The following is a 24,307-nucleotide window of genomic DNA, read 5'->3' as shown; positions in this document are numbered from 1 at the left end:
ATAGTGGGGGGATATTATCACATTAATGCAAAGATGCCAAGACAAGACCATGCATGTTTTGACTGATTTAAATGTTCTTTTTTTTAACCTAGAGGCTCTGAGATTACATCTAAAATTGTCAATTTCTCTTTTGGTCAAAGTAAAAATGTTTTACACATGGATTAGTGCTTTATGCAAAATTGTTTAAAGCTACCTTCAATGTATTATTATTTTACTTATTGCATTTATATAGTACATTTTATACAAAAGTATCGCAAAGCACTGTACAGTACATAGCAGAGAAAAGAACAAACCACAATACATTTGTATAGCATGTCAAACATACAATTGCCACAGTCAGACCATTTAAATAACAGTATACATAAATCAAAAGCAGCAATTTTAAAGTTACATTAAAACCCATTAAGATAATAAACCAATTTTTATAAAAGTGTGTTTTTAGTCTTGAGTTGAAAACTGTAACAGTCCCAGCTTCCCTGACAAACAAAGGCAAGCATTCCATAATTTAGGAGCTCTACAAGAAAAAGCCCTCCTTACTCCCGTGTTGCTTTTGTTGACCCCGGGAATAACCAGCAGACCCGCATCCTGTGATGTCACATGGTAAAAGATACTTTAGCAACTTCCCTAATGAGTCTCAAATGATAGATCAGGATCAAAGACGACCCCCAAACTCTTCATTTCTAGGTTTAAGTTTTGATTAGAGACTGCAAGGGTCGAGCTCATGTAATCCCACATTTCCTTTTAGTTGGGTCTATGATCCCACTGGCATAACCTCTGTTTTTATCTGAATTCAACATTAAAAAATTCTGTGACATCCAATGCTTGATGCCTGTAAGGCAAGTAGCTAATAACACCCAGGCAGAAATATAGGGACAAATATAGCTGGGATAATGTCACCTAACTGTAGCATATATATATATGAAAACAGCAAGGGACCTAGAATGGATCCCTGTGGAACATCGCAGACTACTTCTGATAACAATGAGCCGAAACCAGAAAGATAAGATCTGAACCAGGATAGAACAAGACCAGACAGTCACACTGTGCTTTCAAGATGATTCACTAGGATGGAACGGTCTGCAGAACCAAAGGCAGCAATCAAATCAAGAATAATTAATACTGGTGGAAAACCTGAATCAGAGTTTATCAGCAGATCATGTCGAACTAGCTCGGTAAGTTTCTGTGAGGTCATCAATGCAAAAGCTCCCATAGGAGCCTTAACAGAAGTAGTTGGAAACATTCTGCCAAAGTCCTTAATAGGTGTCTGTGGAATCTCATTTCAGATGTCTACTACTTTACTTTTAAAGAAATGTAAGAAGAGTGAGAGGAGGTGTCAAGGGTAAGGCTAGGGGAAGGATTAATTAATTGATCGAAATTATCAAAATTATTATTATTATTGTCTCTGTTTGTGTAGACATTTCCCGGATCGGTGTATTTACAGGAAGTGAACCCTGTAGCTTTCAACGCTGTAGGAGTGGACCTTACATAGAAACAACATTTTTAAAAAAAAACGTGTCATACACACAACGTACGATATTTAAATTATGTTTAATTAAATAAACGATTAATAATCAACAACAACTCACGTAAAGAAGGGAGGGAAGTTGTATTGCCAGGGCCACTCAAAACTCATGGCTGAAAAATTCTGTAAGCAGGAAGTGAGTGCAGCCGCTAAAACGCTCCCCCCCTCCGGCCCACGAAGACGGTACAGAGGGGAGGCAGATAGTTCCGTCTGAAATGTAATGGTACTGCTGAGCTACGTGCCTGTTCAAAAGATGTACAATGTCCGCCACCTGCTGACTGCGTGTAAGAAATGCAATGCCAATATACAGCAGTTAGTTCATGTTATTAACAGATGTACGCTGTATAATTCGGATAATGTTATCTGCATATTCTTTTATGTTTTAGTTTATATTTTCCACCTAAAGATACTACTGTTATTTGAGGTACCATGTAGAAATCTATCCTGTATCCAGTTAGCTAGTCAACTTGCACTTCACTGTAGTGTAAGTAAATCAACATTTTGGATCCTTTATTCATACAGTACTCTTCATTTACAATGATATGACAGTATAGTCTTTTTTCTACTTACACCATGTTAATTACTGAAGATCAACAGTTAAAATATACTTTTTATGCTCAAGGGTTCTATAGCTATCATATAAAAATATGGATCAAGATTTTTAAGGGGAAAACATAGTTAAGAAATATCATTTTAAATACAGTACTACAATGCCACAGACCTGTGGAAGTTTAACTTTAAAGTCAAAATATGATTAACTTAACTGTTTTAATTTTTTAAAAACTAAGTCACAAAGGCGTTAGCTAGTTGTGATCCTTCATTGTGGAGTAACATAGGTCTTGTTAATTAATGAGTCATTGATATAAACATATAGCATATATAATGCAGGAGTTCTAATTAGACTTTAAGCAGCTAGAGGGCACTTTTGAGTTTTAATCTGACATGTAACAAACGGCTTTGACTCCAGGAAGTATGTTAATGGATTGTGGCATTTGGATGCAAAATACAGTTTTATTAATTATGTTGCTTGTGATTTATTGAAAACATTTCCCAAGTTGAAAAAAACAAGCTGATGCATTTTCAAAACAGAGCTTGATAAGGGGATAGCATTAACATTATTAATACCGTGTGTAGTTTATTTTACATAGCTGAGACTTGCATTTAATTAGCCAAACCACACAATCCTTTCTACTGTGATACATTGAGATTTAGCAGAAAAAGGCACTGGAATGCTTGTTAAAAGTTTAGATTAAAAAAAAAAACAAGAATTCAGCCATGTGGCAAATTAAGTATTAATTGCATCTTGTCTCAGATTGTTGACAACAGTACTGCGCTTAAGTTCTTGTAGTCTTTGAGTTATTCATATAACAAAAAAACATTACTGGAATCAGAACTTAACATCCTTAAAACATTACATTTCTACATCAGTGTACCAAATCCGCTTACTTATATTGAGACACTGTTGGAAGTTTTGGGTAAGTATATTTAAAAAAAAAACAGATTTCCCAACCCATCAGCACAGAATTGTCTTTTTCAGAATGCTATAGTTTAGCTGGAGGGAAAGGTTTTGGAATAAGTATGTGGATTTAGTACAATATTTATTAGAATTGAATTAATAGTTTTCTGACACACTGCTAAATAAATCTCAGACAAATACAGATATCTTATTTTCAAGTGTGTCCAAATGTGATGGGTGTATTTAATGTGACTAATGTACATTTTAAAACAATAAAAAACACATTTAACAAACACATTTCTGTCCTTTTTTGTGTTATTTAACTGGGCAGCAATAAATCATATACAAATCTAACTTCTTTCAGGATATAATGACTCAGGTGTGCCCATAAAGTATCTGCACAAGATCAGCCAGCTCATGCTTGAATTCGTTTACCTTCAGAGAAATCCAATTAACCATAAGTTACTTGTGGCTACAATTGTAAATTTAACTCCAAGTGAAGTTCAGAGATATACTATATTTTTACATGTTTTTTTGAAATGTGCAGACAATTATCGTCGCTTTTAGTTAACATAAGTGGGAGCTATGATCGGTATTAGCTCACGTTAAAACTTTATCCCAAAAAAACTTTACTGGAATTTTACATTAGACCAAAGGATGGACTGACAAACAGAATTCAACATTCATAACAGGTTTGCATTATGCTTTCTTGTATCTTGTGAAAACATTTTTAAAAAGGTTTTGTTTTTTTTTTCCCCGAGAGTGAAGTTTTTGTCAGTCAAAGAGGACAGCATGCTTCTAGCAGTTAGTGCCTTCATACTTAACTACACCACCTGGGACCAGGTAAGACATAAGCAATAATCAATTGCAATCTATTCAAAATAAGCGACAGCAAAAGGTGTAAAAATACTAGTATTTTTATAAGCGGTGAGAAGTCTTGCAAATACTTCACATAAAAATTCAGTGCAATAATTTAGAGAATTATGTAAACGATCATTGTTATTCTTTTTTTGCAGGTACTCGAGGAGTTAAGATGTATAACTGGAATTAATGGAGCAAGCATCTCTGACTTCTCGCACATTATATTAAAACAGATTATGGGAAACGGAACACCTTTAAAATCCCTCTGAAATAGAACAAACTCTGTTTCAACCTGATGAGATGCATAAAGTGATTGAACAAACTGCCTGCACTACATTGTTAAAATGTTAGGGATTTACAGTGGGCTACACAAATATGAATTTGAATCAAATTGAATCAAATGTATTATCTGCTCTGTGATCAGTCCGTGGTACAGCAAGATCCATTTATGCATGCAATGGAGCTGGACATTCTTAACTTACCTGTAGCATCTGCTTTATTACACTTAGTCTCGTCAGTTTATTTTTATTTTTTTGCTGAAAATGTACAGGTAGTGCAATACCTACCTAAATGTACTGCTGTAATGTAAAGTAGATTAAATATATCCCTGCAAAAGTATGATGTATATGAAGAAACAATAAAGTCTTATTTTCTGTTGATGTCAGATTTATTTGGTAAACAAGTTAAATGTCAGTTAAACATAGAAAATATGTGATTTAAAAGCTTGCAGCCTATACTTAAAGGCCAATGCACAGGTGTGTGTATCAGGTCTCGTCTCTGATATGTGCTTCTAAATCTTTATATTCATACACTGTGGAAAGAAAAGGTACAACAGTAGTCATTTTGAAAACTGGGATTTTTAATTTCAAAATACAAGTGTAAATCATGATATTCCACTGAACATTTTAAATCATACTGTTTACAAAACCCACTCACAACAATAATACTCTAAATGATTCACAATGTAACTCTTAAGGGAGAAGAACTGTGCAGCTCAGGTGTCTCTACGTGGGGAGCTGTTTCCATGGGTCAAGACCTGCATTTGATTCTCAGAGCTGTGACCGTCTTCGTCAGGTATTGTTCCTGTGAAGTGAACAGCATTCTCTTAAAGCTGTAGAATTCTAGTTAACCTGGCATTAAAAAAGCTATTTCATGTCACCAGCATTCTAATATTGAATATGTTACTGTTTAATATCTATTCTGTGCATTTCCTTATAAAAGTTTGCACTGTATTACCCCCCCCCCCCCCCCCCCCCACAATGATTATACTATGCATTTAGCATAGCTTACCCTGGTTGCAATGGTGTTTTTTTTCTTTTAAATATGCTTTACCGTACCTCTGTGCTTTACCATATTTTCACTTGGATTTACTACACTGCTTTGCTTTTACAATGGGAAACTTTTGTAAGAGTTCTGTATGATTCTCTGTTGTTTCTGTGCAGCTCATTATATGTCATGCTCACAAAAAATACGTTTGAAAAGACTCCTTAAGGCTGACTGTGGGAATGTGAGGCAGGGAAGTCTATTAATGTGGGGCTGTGCACTGAAGCCGGAAGTTGAAGATTTGTCCCTGTGCAACACTGATAAGCCTTCGTCTTTTTTTAGGAGCACTTTATTTTTAAATAGTTAGTGAGAATGGCAAACCATTATGATCCCTTTAAATTATCTTTCAAAAAAGTTATGTCAAACAGATACACACACTGGTGGAAACATTATTTTGAAATTGAAGGTAAATGGTGTAGCCACAGTACTGCTGCTGAATGCATTCAGTGGTAAATGTCAGAAAATAATGATAGAAACTTTGAACTAGTTAATTCACCTACTTTCACTTTCTCCTGATCGTTGCAGCGGGTGGGCTCTTGCAAGCTAGGGTAGTGTAAAATAAATAAACAAACATGGCAATTCTTTGACTCATGGGATTCAAACAGGCATTAATGCAGCATGATCAAAATTCGGAAATGAATCCACCATACTGTACTATAGTTTTGAATGATCTTGTATAATTGCTGTTATAGGATTATAAGGACAAAACCATCAGAAAAATGAATAGTTTGTACTGACAAAAAGGATTTTAGAATGTGAATTATTCTTTGTACACTGATTATTTAGTGTACTACAGTGGCCCCTAGTGGTCATTATGGAGAATCACTGTGCACTGCAGTTATGGCTAACTATTAAAATATTTGTAACGATGGCCTTACCCTGTAGTTACTATAGCGGCTGTGGGAGAGTCTTAGCAGCTCAGCAAATCTCTGCTCGTACAGGTGCAACAGCAGGACCAGGTACATGCCAGTGTGTGACAGATCCTCCTGATTCTGAGTGGAACATAAAAACTGCAGTCACACCATGCTGCTGGGACAGCACCATACAGACTACTCCCTTTAATTTTTATTATTTTTCTTTTCCATATTTTAACTTTCCATCATGTTCTATGACATTTCAGTGCGTCGAAACTAACTGGTCTCAGCCATGCTGAAGATAGATTAACCTGATCAGCAGGCGACTGTAAGTCCCTGCAAGAAAAGCAACCCTACCCGGGCATTGCGATGCTTCTGATAACAGTCCTCTACATCGAAGCCATCCATATCCAGCTTCAGGCTCTCCTTACACAGCTCACAGGTCCTGATGACCGAAAGCTCTGCTCCTGGGAGTTGAGAGACACACCGCAAGGTTACAATTCTCTCCCGTACTTTTTGCGCAGCAATCTCATTAACATGATACTTAAGCCATTTGTAGTGGCCGATGTCTACAATAACCATACTATTGTGCTGTTGCATGAATATACAGTACTTACTATGCTAAACATGGATCTTCACTGTATGTGGAAAGTTTGTGTGAAAGGATGGCTTCACAGCCAAGGCTGATGAATGACAGGAGGCATGCCCGGAGTTGGACAGCTGCAGTTTAAGCACGTATGTACACTTTTAATAGACAAACACGACAAAAAACTGAAAAAAATAAACAGTGGCAAAAGAAAAAACAAAAGAACACTAAACACACCCTGATGTCATGCTGGGCAGTTGCCTTCACTGACCAATTCAGTGACGGGACACACTCACCTACACACCACTCCCAAACAAAGGATTTCCTCTCCTTAAATACCATGTGACTGGGGACTAATTAACCATTAATCATACAATTAAGGCTCCAGCCACATTCTCACATGTATTATGGCAGGAAGGATTTTAACTCCCTCCCTGCCAACCCTAGATTCCCAACACACATGAACACATTTAGGGCTTTCGTCCTGGCACAGTTAGTTACAGAGCTAAAAAAAGAAATCTTACAGTCTTTCTTACCCGCCTTGATTTTGGCTTGTACCCACTGTTTCAGACAGTCCTGGTGAACATATTGAATGCTGCCAGTGCACTGACATGGCTCTAGCAGGGGATTGGTCAGTGTGCCCACTCCAGACTGGCAGATCCTGCACAGATCCCCTTCATCTTCATCAGAGTCCTCCTCCAGCAAGCTAAACAGACAAAACACAGTAGATGCTTACTGTAGGATTTCAGGCCACTGGCATTGCTTGGATTGGACAAGTTTATACAGTATCTATATGTATATTATATATATATATATATATATATATATATATATATATATATATATATATATATATATATATATATATATATATACGGTATATTATATTTTATTATCAGCATAATGTAGGTCGTATTACATCCTACATGTCATGTACAGTCTTCTAATCCCACCTCCTAGGGTGGGGTACAATGATTACCTTATTTCTATTTATTTCCACAGGTTTCAATAGTTTTACTCTGCCATAAATACTTTCATATTAATCCCGAAATTGATATGTATGAAATGTCTGAAATCACATAGCGAAACTCGTGAAAATAATTTAAAATATATAATTATGGTACACAACGAATATTAAGCCTATTCTTATATATATATATAGACATATATATTATAGTATATATATATCTATTATAATATAGAGTAGATTAAAACTTGATGGTCTCACCTCTCTTTTATTTTCCGAAGTTTCTCTGGATCTGCTGCTGGTCTGGATGCTGAACCTTGACTCATTGATCCAGCCTGTCCCCTGAGCTCAGATAAAGCCATTAAGGCTATTGGCAGGTGATCTCTCAACGTGCTGGGTGCTGTGAAACTAGACAGCACCGGGATTGGGTTAACAGCTACTAATGAGGGAGCACTTGGCTCTGATGCTGTCTCAATTCCTGCATTAGCTTGCACTGTTTCCCTTGAAAGGCTGCTTCTATTCAGTGGTTGTCTGATAACCCGTTCAGGGTTGCTGATGATTGCCAACGATTCATTGCTTCCTGCCCATCTGGCATAGGTGGAATTTCCCATTCCCATTGGAGACAGCAGACTTGTTAAAGAGGTAAATCTTGGGTCCAGACTTGGTAACTGTAGTGACGGCTCTAGCGTGTTTGAGAGCAGGTTGCTGTTTCTCTGGTTTCTGTCGGGATTTGGTCTTGTATTAGATGTAAAGCTTGTGGACAGAGTAGCACTTTGTCTTATAGGTGGTATAAGGTCCTGATGGTCCTCATTGGACATTCTGGCCAAATTGTCAGAAGGGATATTTGGGCATTGCCTCATGGTACTGTTATTGAGTCCATTGCCCAAAGCATGGTTAACAATTGAACTCCCAAATTCTTCGTTGTCTTGAACACGATTACCTACAGCGGTGGTAAGGAAACTTGCCCTCTGAGGGGCTACACTTGAATTATAATTCCCACTGTTAGTATTTAAGCAGTATTCCGAATCTGAAGATCGATCCTGGGTGTTGGACATGTTAGATCTGGTGGACAAATGGCTGATCTCCAGGTCCTCATTCTCTGTGTCAGAAGAAAAGGTGTCCAAAGGTTCAAAATTGCTTTGTGGGCCAGTGCAATAGTCTAGGCTGCAGGATAAACCTCTTAATGTAAAAGGGGAAGTGGAATCCATGACAGTGCTTCTCCCTAAGGAACTATTTGATCCCTGTGGCAATCCAGCAGTGGAGTTCTGTGAAGAACTACGCAGATCATCAGACTCGTCTGAAAGGTCATTTCTATCGTCCTCATCACTGCTCTCTTGTCCCTCATCTAAAGTTCTAAGAAAGTCTTCATCTCTGAACCTAAATGGACCCTCCGCAGACTGATGCTCATTAAGAGGACAGGGAATATGGGACTTGCGGGGTGGCAGCTTACCTGCTTCGGTGGAATGAGAGGATGTTAACATTTGTAAGTTGTTGGATTTTCTGTTTAAATGCCTTGCTGGTGCTTTATGTTCCAAGCTTACACTTGAGCTCTGCTTGTCTTGATGGCTTTTTCTTTTGGGCCGTCCTCCCAGACGCAAACCAGGAGAAGCTCCATCAGAGAACTTCGGCATGGATTTCGGGGTCAACATATGGGGCGTTTCTGAATATGAGTAACAGAATTTATGTGTTTTTTTCACTGTTCTTTGATGTTTCTTAGGTGCAGAGTTCTCGGTACCTGAAACTTTAAATGAATTAATTTTATAACCCTGCATCCCTATTCTGTTTATAAACCTAAATGTTTCCTTAACTTAAACAATAATTGTGTCTTGTTTACTTTGCCATATCTTTATACAACTAACTTTTTTTTCCTGTTTAATTTAATTTGAAATGCTTTTGTGTGGATACAAAAGGATTTATTACATCTCTGCTGAATGGGGGCAGGAATAGTTAAGATATATGACTTTGATTTCGGTGTTTTTTGGGGTTTTTTCTGCAATGTTGGGTAAAATAATAAACCTTTTCTTCCTTGTATAAAGTTCTGTGAATAAATAAAAAGCTCACTTTGATTTCCAGCGGGATGACAGGAAAGATTTTTTCTTTCCTGTTTCTTTGAAGTGGCTGCCAGCTTCTGTCTCTTGAGTTCTGCTTTGTTGGCAATAGCAGGGAGATGGGACACAGATCCTTTGTTCGCTGAATGTCCTTCACTGACAGGGTGAGCAGATGAAGCAGCTAGCTGCAGATACAGGAGGATGGCAAGTGTTACAGGCTGTCATCTTTACTAAAACCGTGTAGTTATTCTAACCAACAGGGTGAGCAAAACAATTTATGAAATTCTACAGATACAGTCTTTGGGCGCCAGAAAGTAAACACCTTTTTTGCTTTATCAAGGGAATCATTAACAAGTTGCAGATGTTCTACCCATATTTGAAATGCTCAGCAAGGCGTGTAAAGGCGCAATTACCTTCCTGGTAAAGTCTGTTGCCCAGGGTCTCTCGTGGTTCTGAGCCCTGTGTTTTATCGATGTTGTTGATGCGAGTCTCTGTTGCTTAACTCGGCTCTCGCGTTTCAATTCTGCTTGAGCTCTGTAGAGTTCTTGCCTGCGGAGGCTCAGCTGTGTCACAGAACAACAAATCGTATGCTTTACAGAACCTTGTATTTTTTATTGTTAATATATATATATATATATATATATATATATATATATATATATATATATATATATATATATATATATATATATATATATATATATATGACAATATCGTATTCTATAATATATTGTCCTAGTTCATGCCACAGTCCTGTTTTCAAAGCTTCCAGAACATCACTGCACATGTTGTTAACACCTAATATAATTCCTATGTCTGCTAACACACATTCCTGGTACCATACCTGATACTCTATATCCATTTTCTGACGGACATCGCTCATAAAGGCCGCATCTGTGATGACCCCACGTCTTCGCCTGCCCTCAGACATGGTGAGGGCAACTGTCATTCAAACAGGAAAAACAAAAACTCACTGAAGAATAGAAAGCCATGTTATACATGATAGGACAGGTTCACAAACATGCTAGAGTTGCCAGAGGATAGTCTCCTATAGCAGTTTTGCCAGTCAACTGCCATAATCGTGTACCTATGTTTTTGTGAACCTATGTATCCCATCTATGGTTCATTGGGATATGCAAAATAGTCAGCATTATAAGAAGAGCCAATCAAATCGCGTGAAAGTCGCCAAAAACCGTTTCTATGTTCACATCGTTTCAAAAGTCAAAGCACAGTAACTGCAAACACTTTTCGTAACTGTACTTCCATATACTTGCTAAAAGGATTAAACAGCATTTACCGACCGACTTTTATTTCTAATACACCAAAGACATCACATAGTGTAACTAAATGTACTTGTAAACTCTCTTTTGTAATCAATTTAGTGTAATACGAATTTAAAATAGCTCGATTAACTCTTGCCCCTCAAGGCTTGATATGAAAGTCCCGTAAAATAATTTGCTCTACTTATCTTCGACATCTTGTCTTGGTAAATGATTGGACCTTTTCCCTTTGTCTTTTGTTTGTGCAACAATATCATGTTGCGAAAGATGAGTCAACATCCAGGGAAATTTCTACTCACGTTGATGGAGTACGAATGCTCTTTTTAAATCTCTCTAAAACTTGAAAAAATAAAAATAAAACGTGGTTGATAGTTTTGGATCAGTGTGAAAGTATATACATCTTTATTTTTTATTTTTTTTAAAGTATCTCCACCCGTCCCCCTTTTTTAATCTCAATTAGCTGCTATAGATCTCGACCACAATTTCATCCCCCTATATTCCACCCCGACCTCTTACTTTATATAGGTGAGCTGTGTTATTGGTATCTGATGTTGGCTGTTGTCAAGCCACAGAGTGAAGCCCTGTCTGGAAAAGCGTCTTTTCGTCTCCATGGAGACCGCGCGTCTCCGTGTTCCGTCGCCATGGGAGATGAGAGTGCCCAAGGAGGTGAACGCGCGCTCCCATCAGCTGCTGTTTTTTAAATAACCAATAATAGCGATACTTTCCCGTTTCAAATGAGACTAATTTGGCATCAGGTTTTATGGTTTATAAGGGTTTATACACATTAATATGATAGCTTCCTAACAAAACAAGACATACTTTTGTAAAACAAGATACATACATGCCAACTCCCGACACTCCCGATTTCCTAGCAAATGTCCCGCACCACGATGCTTAGGAAGAGTCCCGATATTTACCCATAGAAAAAAATAATAATAATAATTTCTCCCCCACAGTAGAGTTAGTGAAAACCACACGCTGAGCTCTTTGTGCGGCTGACACATCTGCTGATCACTAACTTTTACAAAGGGAAGATCGCTTCATTGTGTCTATATTTACTGTCATGATGGTCGTGTCGTGTTGAGTTGGGGGTGATACGCTACATGATAATGAGTGTTTTTTGCGTATGACTGCTCCCACGTGTATAATGCATATGACCCCCTCTCATCTATCTATCTATCTATCTATCTATCTATCTATCTATCTATCTATCGGTCTATATTTCTTTCTGATGTGCTTTCAGTATTCCAGCAGTCGAGCAAGCTAATTTCCTCAATAAAATAGATTTCAGATGCACTGTAATTCCTTCTGCTGGCACAGGGTGGCGCTCTGCCCATTTTCTGCCTTCAAGAGATCTTCTTGTTCTGTCTTTCTTCTACAGCAAAAACACGTGGTGAAGCGCTGTGAGCATGCTTAGCAAGTGCCCTCTTTTCTCAGTTCCATCACTTCCGCCCTATCTCCCCTCTCGTAATTATAGCGGCTGCTGAGTTATTGACAATTCTAAAAAAAAAAAAAAAAACTCCCCCGTATATACATGGGCTGAATGTTTTGAGTAAAACATTCATTATCAGCCAGTTTGCAGATGGCACAATAATTTTTCTTAAGAACAACACACAAGTGTCCACTGTTGCTGATGCAATTGCTGTTTTCTTTAAGGTTTCAGGTTTGTGTCTTAACTTTTAAAATATGTGAACTTATGCCTATTCATAAACATGAGATAAACATTGACTACTCTATTCAAAAAGTGAAATTAAGCACCCAAGAATTACATTTTGAATACTTTTTTAAACTTTTAAATTGCATTCCCTGCCTCAAGATGGCTTCCCATGTACCGCATGGACCGCTCAGAACTACATTTTCCATCATCCTCCTGCTCACATATGGAACTGAGATGTATTTACCAGTGAGCAGGAGGATGATGGGAAATGTAGTCCTGAGAGGTCCATGCAGGTACATGGAAAGCCATCTTGAGGCAGGGAAAGTGGTCAAAATGTAAACAAAAATTAAAACAATACATTTTGTAAACAGTTGTAGCAATACATGGTAACATGTAACACAATAAACTAAAAAGGTCCTTATATACCCTTTAAGCTAAACTGTAGTGATTTTTCTGTATGTGGTTTCATGTTCCAAATAATTTATTCAGAGAATTGGGAGGTTTTGAGTTCTTGCTCAAATGTGACTATGATGTTTCAAGACTTCCCAGACTTTTACAAAGAGACATTGCTGTATTGGAAATTGATCTTTTCTCACAATTTCACACCTCACAACTCAATGCTATGGAATAATAGAGTGATTAAAAAAAACAAGTACTCAGAGTTTAAAAATGAAGGGCTTGATAAAAATATTGTATTTGTCAGAGATGTACTTGGTGCTCAGGGTTTATATCTATTTTATAATGGTTTTCTACACAAATTCAAACTCTTAATTACTTACAAACAATTGAATACACTTATTAAAGTCATATATGCTTCAGTGCTCCTCATTAGAGGAGTATTTTGAAGTTAAACCTACTTGCCCAATCTTATTGATTAAAGGTTTACACTTTCTAAATAATAAATATAATAACAATCTGATTTGTGATGCTCTAAATATGATTTCAAATCAAAGTACAAGCATGACATGACAGATCAATTAAGGCTTAGAAAATCAAGAGTCTTCTGTTTAACCTGTCTAATTCCATCGTAAGCCAAAGAAACTTACTTAAAAACATTAGCTCTGTATATCCATTCAGTGAATTTCTTCAGAAAAGATTTAGTTTGAAAATAACGCTTCTGTATTTTGTCAACCTAACATTGACTCTTGCCCTATTCCTGCCGGCATACTAAACTGTTTTGCAATGGAATTCATACTTGGTTGTCTGCAAAAATTTCAGTACTACCAAATTTGATGTCTGATGGCATTATATGGTATTTTAATGCAACCTGTAATAGTGTAAATCTTATTATTTTGTTTAGCGAAGTTTTTTATTCAAAAATGTAAATGAGGAGGCTTGACGCCTTCTGTCATAACCTTTACTCATGAGATAAATGTAAAAATCTCTAAAAATGCTCAATACTAAACATGTAAGTCACATGATTTGATAACCCAATGCTTCCTTATTTAATGAGGTTAAACAGTTTACAATGCCTTCATGTTATTCATCTCCGTAACATGTCAAGAATGCAATCTGAAGGTAATGTATCAACCCCTGGGAATGTCTATTGTATTTCCTGTTCTTTGTTCTCATGTTCCTCGTTTGTATTGTAATTTCTGCATTGATAAAAATAAATAGCTGGAAAAAAAAGTTCCATCACTTCCATATGGTAACCATGGCAACTAGGCGATAACCTGTCACTAGGGAATTTCTTTTATGGCTCACTTACCAAATAAGCATGCCCACGCTACAGGGGTCTTCTCTGCGCTTCCCTAGCAAACGGTTGCTAAGCTGCTGCCGTTGCCATGAAAGTGCTCTACAGTATATGATATTTGTTTCAAATGGCTCTCACTGCTTGTAGTCACGTAGTGATTATGTATACCGTATATTGCCGCTGAAAATGTATGACTGCATTGGAAATAATGGGATCGCTACATAAAAGTCGATGCAATTCGTGTCGTCTCCTGTTTGCATGCTTATCAACGTTATATATTTGGCCTTGCACTTTTTTTCAGATACCCTTTGTTTCATGGTTTTGCTCCATTCCCCAAAGACTCAGGCTTTGAAGCATAATCTGGGAATTCATGCCAGCGTTTTTCTCTGATCATGTACTGTCAGCTTCTGGGTCAATAGGATGTTACCTAACTGATGTCACCAAAAAGCAATTATTCACAATTACTGGGGCTTTGCACAAAAGAGATGCAAAAAACAGAATAGCCCCCCCCCCCTCCACTTAAAAACCAAGATCATATTTTTTTTTTGGGGGGGGGTCCAAACAAATGATGAAAGGCTGATGGCATGATGTATCGCCCCTTGGCGCGCAGTCATGCGAATTCCATCTGCTGTGTGTTTCTTGTCTTCAGAGATTTAAAGCAGGCTTCCCCGGCTCATGTCTGTTTGATATCTGATCTTTTTTTAATTAAAAGTGTTTTCCAGTTTTCCAGTTTGGATTTATCCTCCATCTCAAATATTGTAGGATTTAAAGGAAAAGGAGCATGACATTAACTTTGGATTGTTGGTTTATTTTTTAATATTAACATAATTTTCCCTTTTTTTTCTCGATACCTTCACAAATATGAATACGTCTTTGATAGTACAATTTTCTTACCAATGGCATCAACATTATCAATATAACTGTGATACCACTGGTATGCTGGAATATAAAATCAAAATGCCTGTCCTTGCGGTACCATTGCCTCTTAGAACAGAGCCCTTAGGCAATCAGGAGAAACTGTATTGCCATTCAAGATGATTTGATAAGGTAAAGCACAAAACCCTTGAAAATGTGTGGCTCACAAACCTGCATTATTAACACGTTTATAGTGCTAGGACTTGAAAACATGGCACTTCTGAAGCATGTCCCTTGATGTTCCAAATCTGACCTACAGTAGGATGTAGCTCTCCACCTGTTCCGTGCGCTTACCAAAACAATAGAGTAAAAACACTTTGGTAGAGACGACCAACTGTTTTTTGTTTTGTTTGTCATGTTATTCAAAAACCTCAGAGAAATATTTAGCAATACCATTATTTTTCACACCAAGCATATTCTGTTTCTACAATTTCAATAAATAAATAAATAGATGCTACTCCAAATAAATGTGTCCACACTACCGGTCATGTATATTTCCACAGCTGTCTTATCAGTTTCCTATGACTGATCTGAGGTGTGGCTATTTAATAACTCTGTGTAATTTAGAGGCTTTTACAAATATTTGGTGCCCTTTGGTGTGGTTTTAGATAGTGGTGCTGAGGGAGTCATTAATGGCATTTTGAACAACTGAACTGGGAAGGGTGGAGTGGATTCATGTCCAGTGAAGCATTGCTGCATTGACGCAAATGTGTGTAACTTGACAGTCTAGGGCAGAAATGCTAATGTTTAACATCTGGGAGCCATGTCGACCCTATGGGACCTTGCATTTGCCATCAGAATCTAGTTTCACACAGTGAGATTTTTAATTAAATTAAGCAAGGAATATTGGGGGGGGGGAGCCTGGTCATTTATTATCTAAAAAGGAGTTTTGCTAGCCCAGAGACGCTTTTCCTTTGAATGAATTTCAAGGGATCATTTATTGTCCGCAAAGTAGACAAGACAGCACCTCTCAAAACACAGTACCTCCTTTTGTCTTTTTTTTTTTTTTGCTGGCAATTGAATTTGGGCTCAGCAAACCATCCATTTTAAACTCAATTTGGGATTTGAATCCCCACTAAACACAGGCTTCTTTTCTCCATTTCATTTTTCATTATAGAAACACCATTAAATTTAAGTTAGAAACTTTGAGAGATGCATTTTGAATTCTGGTCTCAGACACAATGAATCAATCTTAAAAATAAAAGGCAAAACAAATACCCATTTTAAATATTGAGCAGAAAATATGCTGATAATGATAAGTAATCCGTAGGTTGCAATTCCCTTTGCATGTACAAAATATGCATTATACTGTAGCATGACCAAATGCATTATCCGTCTGCACTGACAGCATTTTTCATCAATAGTCTGATTAACTGACCAGAATGTTTGATGGGGAGGGAACATGATGAACATGAAAAGGTTGTTTGATCCATCTCGTCAACAAGAGACATTCCCTTATAAATCTCCAGCAAGATAGCAGGGTCCAAAAACATCTGCTGCAAAGCAACAAAAAACAAATCTGTTTCCTACCACATCTTCCATCTCACTGGGTCTAGCCTTTCTTCAATCTGAACGTGCCTTTCCAATTGGAGGCCAAATAGAAATACTATGTAACTCAATATAATCCTCCTGGTTTGCGTACAGAATCAAAAGCCCCCAAAACATGGACATACTGTATAGGATAACTTTCCAAGCCACTGGATTGATCAAAGATGCACTTGCAGATAACCACCATCCATAAACCTCTAACTGCAGTATATAGATTTAATCCCCAGAACCATATTGTGGAAATTGCCCCAATGACGATGCATTGCTCTGTGTTGAAAGACTGTAGGAAGCCAGCTAGCTGGGCGTGTTGGGTAGCTGTAGTTTGCAGCTACATAACCCCCTATTTCATAGATTATGTATATATCTACTTCAAACCCCAAATGTGTAGGGTGCTTATACACTGCTCCACGACACCATTGCTGATTACATGGAAATAGGATTCCCAATGTTTAGCAGTATGCACAATTTTAAGTGTTCAAGCATGTTACCTTGGTGGGTAAAAAACTCATAGTAAAACCTGAAATGGATCCCACTCAAGCATGTTACCTTGGTGGGTAAAAAACTCATAGTAAAACCTGAAATGGATCCCACTCAAGCATGTTACCTTGGTGGGTAAAAAACTCATAGTAAAACCTGAAATGGATCCTACTGCCGTGTAAAAAAGTGACATATTGAGGAAAATGAATGCGCCCCTATATGGACTACCCAGGAATGGTGATCAGGTGAATAAACTATCATCGACGACAGCATTATATAGGGATCGTTAAGATCAATATTTTTTTTGTTTGTTTCACTTTTTCTCTTTTTAATAACACACAATGTGAATGCAGACAAACATGTGAATGTTTCAATAATAATAATCAGATATACAATGACTAATTTATCTCCAAACGATTCTAGACTAGATTTGAATAACACTTTATTCTGAAATGCATTAACATTATTGATCATTTCTAGCTTTGGTAATCATCTCATAACAGGTCAGTTAAATTACTTTTACATTCCAGTTAAACATAATTTGATTAGACTTGAATGCACATATAAAAAAGATCATCTATTTTTGACAACTGGCCTTGCTGTGAATGTAAGGTACCATATGAAGCAGGAGGAAATACAGATCAAGTTCAATGAGTAGTTAAACCACAAATATGGGTAATGTGCAGGATCAGCCACAGTGTTCTTTTTTCTTTATAGATAAATTACATTTAACCACATCTGCTCTGGAATACAGACTGCATCTCAGTGTACTGTATTAAAACGCTATGTTTAAATGCAGACTATATTAAAAGGCTTATATTACAAAAATATACAGATTTTTCATCTCCAGTACAGCAGCCAAGATTACACATTTAAACAGTGATTTGCTGTAAAAGTATGGAGAGGGCTGTTTAAATATAGGCAATGGGATACACTTCATTATACCAGAGGACTACAGCATACATCAGGGGTAGCCAAAGCTTGTCCTTTCAGTCCTGGTCTTTGCTCCAACCCTGTTCTAAATTGTTTTATTGAACCAATTAAACCTCCATCCAGACCCTGAAGTAGTTAATTTTCTCATTTTACTTGTTAAACCTGGAGTGGAATTGCCCTCCAGGACCAGGATTGGACCCCCCCTGGCATACAAGTAAGATAAAATAGCCCGGGTGATACGAGCACTGTGATTGGATGAACAAGATTCCAAAGCAGTGCTGTTGTTAGGCAACACGGCGCTGGCTAGATCTCTTAAACCTTATCACTAGGCTTTTGGTTTCACACTAAGGTTTTTGTTCTGGCATTTTTATAATCTCAACAAAACACTTGAAGGTGTTCATTGTGCTGAAAGCACCGCAGAGTTACAGTATATACAGGACTTACTAACAGTGCATCTACTGCTTCATCATTTCCACTGAGTTTCTATCCAGTAATTTGTCAAGCATGTGGTACGTATTATATCAGTAGATGTATAAAATATAAAGAAGCATTTCTTGGTATACCAAAAACGAAATGTGGTAGTTCTCAAACTAAAGTCTCTAAACATATTCGACATTTTGGAAGCCTAATACTGTATAATTGGTTTGGAATCCAAACCAAGACATAGCATAATAGTTTGTCTGTGTGATCATAGCTCGCCCCCTCCCTTTATGCAAGTTCGGGGGCTATTCTACCAGATCAACCTAATTCACTTCTACTAGGATTTTTGATATTAGTAGAAAGTAATTTGGGCTAATAGTAATCTTCCAAAAAACAAACACACCAGAAAATGCATTTGTAATGTACTAATCCAAAGAGGCTATGTCACCTCTTATGAATGCTATGTTTTTTTACCATGCTTTACAGACCTCTCTGCACTTTACAATGCTTCCTTGTGCTTTACCAGACATCTCTGTGCTTTACCAGACCTCTCTGCGCTTTACAATGTTTCCCTGTGCTTTACCAGACATCTCTGCGCTTTACAATGCTTCCCTGTGCTTTACAGACTTCTCTGTGCTTTACCAGACCTCTCTGCGCTTTACAATGCTTCCCTGTGCTTTACCAGACCTCTCTGCGCTTTACAATGCTTCCCTGTGCTTTACCAGACCTCTCTGCGCTTTACAATGCTTCCCTGTGCTTTACCAGACATCTCTGTGCTTTACAATGCTTCCCTGTTCTTTACCAGACCTCTCTGTGCTTTACAATGCTTCCCTATGCTTTACAATGCTTCCCTATGCTTAACAATGCTTACCTGTGCTTAATTACCCTTTGCGATTGGAAAGGGTTATATGGATAGTCTTTTTTGGATTTCTTACTGGGAGTAGAATTTGTACTGGTTTGAAGAAACCGTTCTACTGGTCATGGTCACTTAGTTAATTTCATAGGCAATTCAAATATCTTAGGTGACAGTAGTTCAAATGGCATGCTGCCTAACGTTGCTTGCGTTTAAAATAAGCACACCAGCGTGCTCTTCGGCTACTGTACCTCCTGTTGAATAATTACAAAGGTATGCAATCCCGTCCCTCCTTCTTTCATGAATAATGCAGTGCTTTTGGTCCTGAATGTAAGTGTGGTGCTGAGACTCCCCGCCCTGTGCTGAGTCCGTAGTGTGTTGGAGTGTGTTTTTGTTATGAATCCATTCTGAAAGCAGTTGTGTGTTTGGACTGCAGTGTCAGTGAGAGACCAGCGAGAGAGGCTTGCACATGCTTCGTGTTAGTTCTGTAATATATTATTCAGTTCTGTGCTATTTTTCCCAGTACCAGGGAGATATATTTGACTAGGGGGACTAGCAGTGCAGTCGGGAGGTGCTTTTAAAAAAAAATATTGTGGTGAATAAGAACCTCGAGCCCGGCTTTCTAGGAGAAGTACGCCGCTCTTAGTCCACAACAAACGGGCACCCTAAGAGGAAACGGGGACTGGTAAGCAAAAGAACAACACAAGGTAGGTAATTAATAATTCAAAAAGCACAGAGCGTTTTTTTTATGGACATGCAATGCTGGAAGATGAACTTCCTGTATGTGTGTGTGTGTGTGTGTGTGTGTGTGTGTCTATATATATATATATATATATATATATATATATATATATATATATATATATAATATACAAAAAAAAAAAGAGATCTGTTACAATGCAAGCTAATTAAAATTGTTTGTTAAAATATATATATATATATATATATATATATATATATATATATATATATATATATATATATATAGAAATATTGTCATAAGGCGGGGTGGTAAACAGTGTAAATGTGAATACCTTTCAAACATGCGTCGACATGCATAATGTTATTTGTATTATTTGAACATTGTTATTAATATTATTAATGCATGCAGATGACGGCTTGCAATGCCGGTAGCATTACATTCTGGTGCACACTCCCATGGATAAGATAAGAATGAATGAACACAGTCTGCATTGTTTTGTTGTTTTGCAAAATCCCTTGGCAATGGAGAGGGGGGGGGGGAGACCAAAATTATGTTTATTTTAAAAAATGTGTTTATTAGGCATGATTTTGTTATGATAAGTAATATTAAAACACAATAATAGGAAGCTGTACGGTAGCTGTTTTCTTTTCCAATGTCCTTGCTTGGTGGTAGGATCGTAACGGGTATGGGGAGTAAACTTAAGCGATATCTTCAATATATATATATATAAACAATCGGGGCATTTTTTTCATTGCATGTCGTAATCGTTTCAGGAGTGACCAACATAAGGGGATATTATGTTAATGGTTATAAATAAATAAATAAATAAATACAACGAAGAATGATATGGTAGATACTGGTGTCAGATACAAAGACAAAAAAAAAAATGAAGACCAGCGTGTAGGTGTACGCCCCATTCCTTGACTTATAATACAGGGTTGCAATAGCAAATAAACGGTATAATTACGTGTGTCCGTTTGCTACGGCCGAGTTCTCGGGTAATAGAATCGAATGAGAACACGGAATGCACAAATGAGCGCTGTGCACAGTGAAATGCTGGCAGATTGGTTTGGGGAATTGGAGACCAAAAAAAAAAAAAGAAAGAAAGGGAGGAGGGGGGGCCCTAAATCCGTATAATCATAATCTAATCGCGTTTTGCAATATTGTTTTTGATTGGGTAATTGATTTCTAGCATGTACAGCATTTCTGTGTTCATGAACCCACTGGAATTCATATGTAATTCAGTATGTTTCAACAGTTTATATTTTGTATTATGTCAAAAAATGCTGGACTAGTGAATTGTGATATATTTAAATAATAGATATAGTGTGGTTTTAATTGGTCATAGTGGTCTTTTATACCTATTAACACACTACATACATGTTTTGGTTGCTCTGTCATGCATATACTGCATACTGGTTGTGTTTCCTTGGTAATTGCATAGATTCTAATATGCAGTTATCAGAAATTACATTACTGATATGCATTTAACCAGGTTTGCTTTGCATGGCATATGTAGTTGTCTCAATAATGTAACCCAGCTCTGTCCTCCAAATGTGGGTAGGGAGCTTGTATAGCTTATAATTATTGATTGATTGGTTTTCTTAACTTGGATTTCAGTGAAGATATGCAACATCTCTTTTCCAAAGTGTGTCCCAGAAACACTTCTGTTTCCAGGTCTGGGATGGAAGTAAGACTCCCATTGCATAGCAGTTTGATCCATTGCTGGTTTCACTATGAGTTTACTAAGACACACCTGAGCTTGTTACCTACTACATTAATGAAGGTGTCTTCAGAGCTATGAAGGAGCCAGTTATTGTGCACAGAGAAAAAGGGACAGTCTGCAGTGTGTGCCAGAGAAGAGCGAGAGAGGGAGAACGAGCAAGTTTGATTTACAGTGCTGCTGGGGTGGAACATCTTAATGAATACATTGTTAAATAACGAACAGGATGTCAATATATCAGTGTTTTTCTTTCTGATCGCTTCAGGAAACGTCAGTCGATCAACCGGATTAGGAAATCTGTCTTAATGGCAGGTTTATCTGAGCCGGGGAAAGAGGCATAAAGCAGGCTTAGTCGAGAACGTGTGTTTTGCATTTGAAGAAACCGTGCTCGCTCAAAAATTACATATTTGAGAGGTTCTGGATCTGTGCTATTCTGTGAACCAAGAATACTGAATTACTGGGAGGGGGAGAGGTTACACTAATAGAAACAGAAACACCTGCCGATCAGGCTATAACTATTAGACCCCTGTCATCTTTGTGCATCTACTGTATACCGATATCTCCGTTGATTGTATCCCCATCATTTCAGGTCCATGTTATTAGGATATATTTTTGAGGCTTCCTCTCTAAAAAGCCTCTCCCTTCTTTTAATTCTGCTTCTGCCCACTGTATTTGACTTCTTTGTTTCCGGGCGGAGAATGCTGTGAATTGTACTGGGATTTCATTGTCAATCCTGTCGATCGCAGATATGTTTCCTGCAAAACGCACAAATGCGAGAATTTCTGTGGTTCTGGAGGGAATAGATACAGGCGATTTGAAAGTCTGTGAAGGGTTGTTTATCAGGTCAAGGGACACAAACGCTGTTGACACTTGAGTAATGTGTGGGTAGACTGTACTGGTTAGGCTACCCTTACGGGATACTGTGAAGACATCAAAACGAGGTCTTATCTTGCCATTAGGTGTTAAAAACAGAGGAATGAGGTTTCCTCCACACCTGTGCTGCTTTCTAAAGGCTGCCCACATGTGGAGCCCAGATGAAAAGACAGTACTGTGTGGGAGTTGACGGAACTCACTAACCAAACACAGCAGGTGAACAGCAAAGGTGCTGCCTGCTAGTCTATTTCTTTATTGCCGTCGTGAACTTTGTCTGCCTGTTTTCTCTAAACCTGCGTTCCGCAGTTGTCTCTTTTTCTGTTAATCAGAAATCCTGTAAGTTTAGGGATCTTCCTACAGCCAGCGCGGGATTCTTATCACAAAATTTACTGTTAGAACCGTAACACACTGGTGGGTGGGGGAGGGGGGAAAGAATGTTGGGGGAAAATTCGCTTTGTAATCTCAGATGTGGTTATGTTTTTGCAGTGATTAAACCATCTGTTTACTTAGCAGATTTGATCTTGTAAGGGAGCATGTTAGCGCTATGGTATGCATGATGTGCAGTAGCACATCAATGGGTGTTTGAAGATGCGGCCAACCTGGGATTTGCTTAGGGGCTACAGGTTTGGGTAGCTCCAGCCCGTATTCAGTGAATTGCTTTGAGTGGTTCTGTTCCTCTCCCTGTGGCAGTGTTTGCAGCTCCACAGCAACTCTTTGTTCTCACTCCAGCAGCTTGCAGAGCCTAACCCTCCATGTCTTTGACACATCATTAAAAGCAGATCGATAGCTTGTAGCATAGGGTCCCATACGGCTTTAAACCTCCCATGGCACTTAGTTTGGTAGACCCCTTTCCTTTTCTACTTTTATTTTCATGTTTTACCCTTATGGTGTGCACATGGGTGACCTACAGAAGACTTTGTGACAAAGTGTAACTCTGATAAGCTGATTCACGATACTGTATATGAACAAAAATATCAACACAAGCATTATAATGTTGAAAAAGATATGTACAACTGTGACAGAGGTCGAATGACGCTTGGTGTTAGATCTCCCTCCAGACCTCAGAGGGTACTAAATAAAGGGAGCAGAGTACCCTGGACTAAAAGGCATGACACTTTATTGCCGTGGGTAGGTGGAAGTCGGCCGGCTAGAAAAGGGACTGAGCTACGGTACCCAAACTCAGTGACCCGAACGGGAAACGGCATGGCATCCGCGGATTGAAGGAGCGGATGTGCTCGTTAACCAAGGGGTCATGAGCGAGGGTATAAAATAGGGGTGTAGCAAAGTAATCTTTTCCTTTGTAAATGGTTAGAAAAACAACCTAAAAGGAACCGTGAGTGTTCTGTTAGTCTGTCTTGTAAATGTTGTTTGTTTCGTCTGTTTTCAAGATTACTAGCACGATCCGGAGTTAGTAATTTGAGGGTCAAACCGGTGGGATTATACAAACTGAAGTGATACACGCCACTATATCATTTGTTATTTACAGGTCATTGTAAACCATTTTAATAATCACCCTTGCACCTGTTCGTAATTGTCTGTGTGATTTGTACTTGCATTGCACTCACCTGTATCTACTCACCACTTCAATCACTACATCAATCTGTGTTTTGTTGCA

The 24,307-nt window shown here is 37.9% G+C and overlaps 1 protein-coding gene and 1 long non-coding RNA gene across 3 annotated transcripts; one reads left to right on the top strand and one right to left on the bottom strand.

Moving 5' to 3' along the window:
• The first annotated feature begins 881 nt into the window (after positions 1-881).
• Positions 882-4,461, top strand: LOC121301987. Its single transcript, XR_005947670.1, has 3 exons — positions 882-1,339; positions 3,740-3,821; positions 3,995-4,461. It is a non-coding gene; the product is annotated as an uncharacterized LOC121301987 (long non-coding RNA).
• Positions 4,462-4,667: 206 nt separating this feature from the next.
• Positions 4,668-11,462, bottom strand: LOC121301815 (probable E3 ubiquitin-protein ligase MARCHF10). Of its 2 annotated transcripts, XM_041231425.1 has the most exons (10): positions 11,414-11,462; positions 10,462-10,559; positions 10,031-10,180; positions 9,631-9,802; positions 7,831-9,310; positions 7,139-7,308; positions 6,374-6,483; positions 6,041-6,154; positions 5,663-5,705; positions 4,668-4,922 (listed from the first exon to the last, which is right to left on the bottom strand). In XM_041231425.1, the coding sequence occupies exons 2-10, from the start codon at positions 10,546-10,548 to the stop codon at positions 4,834-4,836; spliced, it is 2,415 nt and encodes an 804-aa protein (XP_041087359.1). In that variant the 5' UTR covers positions 10,549-10,559; positions 11,414-11,462; the 3' UTR covers positions 4,668-4,833. The 2 variants fall into 2 exon arrangements, with proteins under 2 accessions (XP_041087359.1, XP_041087358.1); XM_041231424.1 differs by having other exon boundaries at positions 10,462-11,462.
• Positions 11,463-24,307: the final 12,845 nt, after the last annotated feature.

Source organism: Polyodon spathula, chromosome 28 (genome assembly GCF_017654505.1).
Source record: "Polyodon spathula isolate WHYD16114869_AA chromosome 28, ASM1765450v1, whole genome shotgun sequence".
NCBI lineage: Eukaryota > Metazoa > Chordata > Actinopteri > Acipenseriformes > Polyodontidae > Polyodon > Polyodon spathula.
Note: the sequence above shows the minus strand (reverse complement) of the source record. Positions and strands in the feature narration are given on the sequence as shown.

Excerpts from the sequence above, each read along its gene's own strand:
- LOC121301815 (XM_041231424.1), bottom strand. The coding sequence starts at position 10,566 with ATGACAGTTGCCCTCACCATGTCTGAGGGCAGGCGAAGACGTGGGGTC. Across the intron at positions 7,309-7,830 it reads CTTCGGAAAATAAAAGAGAG|CTTGCTGGAGGAGGACTCTG; the intron begins GTGAGACCATCA and ends TTGTCTGTTTAG. Across the intron at positions 6,484-7,138 it reads ACAAGCCAAAATCAAGGCGG|GAGCAGAGCTTTCGGTCATC; the intron begins GTAAGAAAGACT and ends CTCAACTCCCAG.